General features: G+C 36.3%; 1 protein-coding gene across 1 annotated transcript; it reads right to left on the minus strand.

Moving 5' to 3' along the window:
* Nucleotides 1-3,985: 3,985 nt before the first annotated feature.
* On the minus strand, nt 3,986-8,094 carry LOC106150436 (COP9 signalosome complex subunit 5). Its single transcript, XM_013523247.2, has 7 exons — nt 7,783-8,094; nt 7,213-7,447; nt 6,782-6,976; nt 5,895-5,980; nt 5,503-5,614; nt 5,052-5,200; nt 3,986-4,436 (listed from the first exon to the last, which is right to left on the minus strand). The coding sequence occupies exons 1-7, from the start codon at nt 7,926-7,928 to the stop codon at nt 4,352-4,354; spliced, it is 1,008 nt and encodes a 335-aa protein (XP_013378701.1). The 5' UTR covers nt 7,929-8,094; the 3' UTR covers nt 3,986-4,351.
* Between the last annotated feature and the right edge of the window lie 7 nt (nt 8,095-8,101).

An 8,101-nucleotide genomic window follows, 5' to 3' on the forward strand; every position in this document is an offset into this window, starting at 1 on the left:
ATGCTAATTATCTACCCTACGGAAGGAGTTACGGGAAAATTTTCTACAGACGGCTTTCCAAAAGTCATATGTGTAGATTTCAAATATACCCTCGGATTTGACCTTTGACCTTTACTTCAAGGTCAAATGGGCCAAAATTTTCAAAAAAATGAAATTTTTTACGAAAAAAAAAATTTTTGCCCTGTTATTCAGACACCACACAGACTTAACCAATAATATTATTGGAAAGTGTTACCCTTCAGGTCATCTTTCATCTCCGTGAATTTGGGGTCAATCGGTGCATTTTCACAGGAGTAGCGGCCATAAGATACCGAAACTGAAAACTGTCTCTAATTCGGGAACCGTTAATGCTAGAGACCCATTCTTTTTTGCATTTTGTAGAGCATGTAAAGCCCAACACTGGAGGTGGTCTCGGTTTTTTTGTATTCCATACGGTTTTCGAGTTACGCTGTATCAAAAATTACATATTGGTGGTGAAAGGAAAATGTACGGAAGCCCACTGGTGCCATATGTAGAAAAAAAAATTATCTCGAAATTTCGAGATACTATTTTGAAATTTGAACAAAAAAATTTACCACCAGCGTTAGCGCTGGCGGTACACATGGTTTCGGTCCCGTCCGGTCCGTTCCGCCGGCTCCGCCGGACGGCTACCGTTACCGCTTCTCCTCCTAGACGGTAAGGCCCCCCATACCCATCTCATGGATTTAGGTCACCTATAATCTCAACTCGTTCCACGTAAAATTTGGGCTTTGTCGGTATTGGGGTCTGGGTGTGGCACTCATTGCAATGCACCCTTGTCCAAAAATGGCAAAATTAAATGCTAATTATCTACCCTACGGAAGGAGTTACGGGAAAATTTTCTACAGACGGCTTTCCAAAAGTCATATGTGTAGATTTCAAATATACCCTCGGATTTGACCTTTGACCTTTACTTCAAGGTCAAATGGGCCAAAATTTTCAAAAAAATGAAATTTTTTACGAAAAAAAAAAATTTTTGCCCTGTTATTCAGACACCACACAGACTTAACCAATAATATTATTGGAAAGTGTTACCCTTCAGGTCATCTTTCATCTCCGTGAATTTGGGGTCAATCGGTGCATTTTCACAGGAGTAGCGGCCATAAGATACCGAAACTGAAAACTGTCTCTAATTCGGGAACCGTTAATGCTAGAGACCCATTCTTTTTTGCATTTTGTAGAGCATGTAAAGCCCAACACTGGAGGTGGTCTCGGTTTTTTTGTATTCCATACGGTTTTCGAGTTACGCTGTATCAAAAAGTACATATTGGTGGTGAAAGGAAAATGTACGGAAGCCCACTGGTGCCATATGTAGAAAAAAAAATTATCTCGAAATTTCGAGATACTATTTTGAAATTTGAACAAAAAAATTTACCACCAGCGTTAGCGCTGGCGGTACACATGGTTTCGGTCCCGTCCGGTCCGTTCCGCCGGCTCCGCCGGACGGCTACCGTTACCGCTTCTCCTCCTAGACGGTAAGGCCCCCCATACCCATCTCATGGATTTAGGTCACCTATAATCTCAACTCGTTCCACGTAAAATTTGGGCTTTGTCGGTATTGGGGTCTGGGTGTGGCACTCATTGCAATGCACCCTTGTCCAAAAATGGCAAAATTAAATGCTAATTATCTACCCTACGGAAGGAGTTACGGGAAAATTTTCTACAGACGGCTTTCCAAAAGTCATATGTGTAGATTTCAAATATACCCTCGGATTTGACCTTTGACCTTTACTTCAAGGTCAAATGGGCCAAAATTTTCAAAAAAATGAAATTTTTTACGAAAAAAAAAAATTTTTGCCCTGTTATTCAGACACCACACAGACTTAACCAATAATATTATTGGAAAGTGTTACCCTTCAGGTCATCTTTCATCTCCGTGAATTTGGGGTCAATCGGTGCATTTTCACAGGAGTAGCGGCCATAAGATACCGAAACTGAAAACTGTCTCTAATTCGGGAACCGTTAATGCTAGAGACCCATTCTTTTTTGCATTTTGTAGAGCATGTAAAGCCCAACACTGGGGGTGGTCTCGGTTTTTTTGTATTCCATACGGTTTTCGAGTTACGCTGTATCAAAAAGTACATATTGGTGGTGAAAGGAAAATGTACGGAAGCCCACTGGTGCCATATGTAGAAAAAAAAATTATCTCGAAATTTCGAGATACTATTTTGAAATTTGAACAAAAAAAATTTTTATCTCGAAATTTCGAGATACTATTTTGAAATTTGAACAAAAAAAATTTTTATCTCGAAATTTCGAGATAGCATTTTGATATTTGAGCAAAAAAATTTATCTCGAAATTTCGAGATAGTATTTTGAAATTTGAACAAAAAAAATGCTATCTCGAAATTTCGAGATAATTTTTTTTTTCAACATATGGCACCAGTCGGCTTCCGTAAAAATGTGCAGTACGGTAATGGATAATAAATTTTGAACTCCGGAAAAATAAAACATAATGCTTGGCAAAGCAGACAACTTGTGGTCAAAAATGACATTATTTTATCAAATTTAAACTTCTGCAACTTCAGAGAACCTCCCATTTCAAGAACTTTGACCAAAATGACCTTTTCTTTATTTTAATTAATTTTTTCTGTAGGAAATTTATGGCACATTATGGTAACTCCAAAATTATAACATTTAGTCCCTTATATCTCCAAAACTGGCAGAGATAGGTCCATAGTTACTATTGAAGTTGAATAGGAAGTCATATACTGGCAATCTTACTGTGACCTTGACATTGACCTTTGACCTACTTTTCACCATGAACTGAACTTTGCAAATTTTGCTTCCCTTTTATCTCCAAAACTGGCAGAGATAGGTCCATAGTTACTATTGAAGTTGAATAGGAAGTCATATACTGGCAATCTTACTGTGACCTTGAAATTGACCTTTGACCTACTTATCACCATGAACTGAACTTTGCAAATTTTGCTTCCCTTTTATCTCCAAAACTGGCACAGATAGGTCCATAGTTACTATTGAACTTGAATAGGAAGTCATATACTGGCAATTTTACTGTGACCTTGAAATTGACCTTTGACCTACTTTTCACCTTGAACTGAACTTTGCAAAATTTGCTTCCCTTTTATCTCCAAAACTGGCAGAGATAGGTCCATAGTTACTATTGAAGTTGAATAGGAAGTCATATACTGGCAATCTAAATGTGACCTTGAAATTGACCTTTGACCTACTTTTCACCATGATCTGAACTTTGCAAATTTTGCTTCCCTTTTATCTCCAAAACTGGCAGAGATAGGTCCATAGTTACTATTGAAGTTGAATAGGAAGTCATATACTGGCAATCTTACTGTGACCTTGAAATTGACCTTTGACCTACTTTTCACCATGAACTGAACTTTGCAAATTTTGCTTCCCTTTTATCTCCAAAACTGGCAGAGATAGGTCCATAGTTACTATTGAAGTTGGATAGGAAGTCATATACTGGCAATTTACTGTGACCTTGAAATTGACCTTTGACCTACCTTACAATGAACTTAACTTTGATTGCACCATTTTTAGTTATATATATTTTTTGCATATTTTGAAAATTCTTGTTGATTGCATTTTTACAGCTTGTCAAGCACAAGACTGGTGGCTGCACCCCTTATTTTGTGTATGTGGGGGTCTATACGAATGCGCTTGCTCCAGCTGGTGGTACAATATTCGGAGGCGGTATCGCCTCTCTGATCCTCTAGTTATTAATTTATTTGTCTGAAAATGTGTTACATGTAGCACAGGCAGCTGTATATGAAATTTTTTGTTTGGTTTAATAGTATCCAGTGCAATGTACATAAGAGAAAACTTTCTGTATTAAGTTATAATTAAAGAAAAAAGCGTTGCTGTGTTTGCAGCTTTGGGGATTGAATTGTAATTAATATCTATAAAGGGCTATGTTTTTCCATAGACCAGTGTCACTAATAAGAGAAGTATTTGACCCTTATGAATATGTAATTTCATATCTGACAAATGAAATTTTGAATGAATTTATTTACACTTTTGTATCAGCCCCTATAATCTCATGCTTTCCATGTTTTCTTGCCACATTTAAATACCTTGAAATAAAAGTTGTCTTAACCTCTTGTGAAGAGTTTGCATTCACAGAAATGCACATCTGTTCATTCCGCGTTAACTCTAAACATTTCTTCAAATTGTTTAAACTGTCCCAATGCTACTCCATTAACAATGCAATCATGATAATTGCGTAGATAGCTAGTTTGAAGCTGCTGTGGTAGATATACAGGTCATAGATTAGTTTCATTAACATTCAGGACTTGGGTTCAAGAGACATTTGGAAGCAAGGACCTGGTATACCACAGAACTTGATCATAAGATTTCAAGTGGAATGCACTTGGTTAAACAGTTTGTCCTTAATTACTTGAGACATCAACCCATGTATGGACTCCATAGTGTTTTTGCACCTGGAATTAAGAGAAAAAACTTTTAAATGATGTCAAAGATAATTTGTTCAGTTCTGAAATGGTCTAGGGTAATGTATTATAAATTATTCAATATTGAAAACTAACCTAGAGTGTTAAAGGTACATACGAACCGAGCATCGGTGGAACGTGAGTTCCCAGTAACACATGTAAACCACTTCTACTAGATTCTTATATGACCCAAATAAATTCGACACGCCACGGGATAAACTGAATAGATCACTCGATCAGCCATAAAAGACCTTTAGACTGCTCCTTTCTTTAAATTTATGGTTGTAAATTTGACCTACATTCGTGACCTACTTTCCTGCCCCATTGACATACAGCTTAGAATGCCAGCAGAAAAATCCGTTCAAACATCATTTTCGGGTAAAATTAAACAATGCCTTTTGGTAATTCTCTTAGTTATACTACTTGAAATATATGCTGGCATTTGGTTGGTTTTTGTGACAAAAAATTGACTTTGTATGCATCTTTAATGTAGTGAACTTAAATAATGCCAAAGATAAGTAAAGGCATTTCCATAACTGAATGTAAGCTTACAACCCAAGTACTATCCCCCCCAACAGTCCAGTTTCATAAAAAAAGTCCCCATACCCATCTTTAGTTGCCTTGGCAAGCTTGTCCTCTGCCTTCTTGTCATGGGAATCTACTCCAAGCATAAATCCACCTCTTCCCAGTTGAATCTCTGATTGTTCTAGCTTATCAGCCAAGTCAAAAATCTGTCCTGTTGTGTAGTCTGCATTCTGAATAGGGAAGATCAAATACATATTTTTTAAGCTGCAGTGACTGAATACAGCTGTAAGCACTAAAAATTAAAAATAATGAAAAAAATACTAACTGAACTTCAAGTTATTATTTTCTAGAGATTTTATTATATAATGAGAGTTATGGATGCCAACCTTTTCAAATGTTTCTGGACATACCATTAAACTCCTCCAACAGTAGAGATTCAAAGGTGCTATCTCCTAAGCATAATTTAAAGAAATTGTTGAAATATTTCCAAGTTTTAAAATTTAATCACTCTAAGGATGTCTTATTAACTTACAGTAAGCAAACTAGATGAACTAAGGGTGTTGACCCAGTACTTATTCCAGAGAGATTCTAGCATTCTCCTGTCAAGGCCAGACTTAAAGTAGGACACATCTAGAGAATAGTACCTGAAAAGAAAACAAGACAATTATCAATAGTGCTTTTAATATGGAAGGGTGCACATGAGAATTACCATTAAGTCTTTAGTGGGTAGATAATTGCAACTGAAGGTAATTAATTTTCAACAAGTATATGTAAAGTACTTGGATTTGTTCAGGGGGGATCTTCCTCACCTGCATTTAAATTAAGCCAAAAAGTTTTGCTGATTGCATCAAATTTCACAAAACATGGCAATCCGATTAAAAATATTTCATGTCCAAAGTACTAAAATAGACTGAATTATCTTACTGTTTGCAGTGAACCCCAAAATCTTCAATCTTGTTCAGTGGAATAGACTGATATTCTGATGGGCCTTCATCTGGGGGTTTGTAACCCTAAAACAAACGTTTCACAATTTTAACACCACCAGTACAAATTATTTTTTGGGTTATAATGAACATCAGTACCTAGCTGTTATTTAATATATGTTGGATGTGCAATAATATGATGGATGTGATGTCTTTCATTTACAGTAAAAAGTTATCATTTCTGGTTTAACTAGACAGCAAAGCTGGCAAATATTTAGACACCATATAGGAAACAAGGCAGCAAAGCTGTCAAATGTTCAGACATGCAGACAAAAGTGCACAAAATAATGTTTTGGCCAATTTTGATGTGTTGTTACATAATACTTGAAAATAAAGCATAATCACTTTTACTCTCTTACATTATGTACTACAGGTAACATGGACATTGAAAAAATAGCAAGTTATTCAGTTCCATGGGATATAAAAGGCACTGAAAATGCTAATGTGTAAAAAAAATGAAAATTTCACAAAAGAAAAAATACTAATAACCATAAATGTAAACCAGTCACGCCAATTTTCGAAAGCAACCTGCCTCTTTACCAAACAAAGCCACTCAGTAAATTTAAAGCAAAACAACAATATGGTTTGTCAGTTATGAGGCAAACATCATGTCAGACAGTGACGGCGACAGCGACAATGTAGACAGACAGACTAATTAGAATATATTAAGACACTTACAGTGTCTGTTGATAAAAACAGTCAATTATGAAATGTAACTGAGCAATGTCCTTTAAGGAAAAAAATAACATCGTCAAATGATGAAAAAATTTGGTAGACATTAAAAAATATAACACAGTTCACATGTGCTGATGATAAATAAGATAATACCTTTGGGTATGTTCTAAAAGCACCAAGATTAACTTTTCCTGCAGAAATAGTTCTCACTGGATCCACCACAATAGCCACAAATGGTTCTTGAAATTGCTGGTTCAACATCTGTGTGCTAACATCAATACCAGAGAGCCAGCATCCATAGCCAGGGTGACTGTGATACCAGCCTATAGCATTTTCCAGTCGACCTACCTAAAGCAGAGTAATGAGCAAAATGTAAGTTTGATGGATCATAGAATCCTGTAATGTTGAGAACAATTTATTGTACTTTTTCCCTTTCAATGTGTTAATAAGAAAAAAAATCGAAGGAAGTACACAGTGACACAAATGGTGACAGCAGATGCAGGCAATAACAATATGTCCAGACACCAAATCTCTGTCCATTAAAACATTGTCTCATCTAGAAATAAATCAATCTTATGCTATACCTGCTTAGCAGATTCAGTATAAGCTGCCATGTATTCATATGCCTGTGCCTGAGCATTCACTCTGGTTTCTGTGCCCTCCACTGGCAGGGCAAAACTATCCATGACAATCATGGTGTTGCCATCAACCTTGCCCAATAGCAGGCCCATCACTTCCAGGTTACCCCCAGATCTGGCATGCATCACCATCTTTAGCAAGGCCAGGGCTGAGATTTTGATGGACTTAAAATAGTGGGGACTGGAAAGCAATAGTAAACATACAAGGGAAGGGTTTATTTATCAATTTTATAACTTTTCGGCATCAAGCTATAATATTTACAAGAATCGTGTGAAAATTATCAAATGACAGGTCATCATCTTGATTGTCAATAGTCCACTGCAATTTTATCATTCGAAAGTACGTTATCAATAGATAACAGCAATATTGCATCTGGAAATAAAAACAGCCTAAACCTCATCTAGAGAGTTTAAAAAATGGCAATAGCAAAAATACTCATTTATGATTTAAATTAATTAGTGACATTTTACATTGTTAGATGTGACATTGACGGGCAGTTAAAGAGTCCAACTTACTCTTTCTCCCAAGGTTTGGCAGCAAGAATGTCTTGTTGCTGCCTTTTGTCATATCTGTAAATGTCATCTACCGATGCAACGCTTTCCACATTGTTACTCAATTCCCATGTTTTCATGGCAGTATTTGACTGAGATCGAGAAGCCATGATGACTTCTGTGAGTTTGCTCGAGGCGGCGCTATTTACAAGACAACCCTTGTTAATGTGAAGGTGCAGAATACGAATGTTTATGTTGTCAAAATGAAGTGTTTGATTATTATCAAGTAGTCTTTTAACGTTCTAATAAAAGTTTATTTTTTGTAAAAAGCGTCTATTTTATG

Source organism: Lingula anatina, chromosome 1, assembly GCF_051362555.1.
Source record: "Lingula anatina isolate TDL-2025a chromosome 1, LinAna3.0, whole genome shotgun sequence".
Lineage (NCBI taxonomy): Eukaryota > Metazoa > Brachiopoda > Lingulata > Lingulida > Lingulidae > Lingula > Lingula anatina.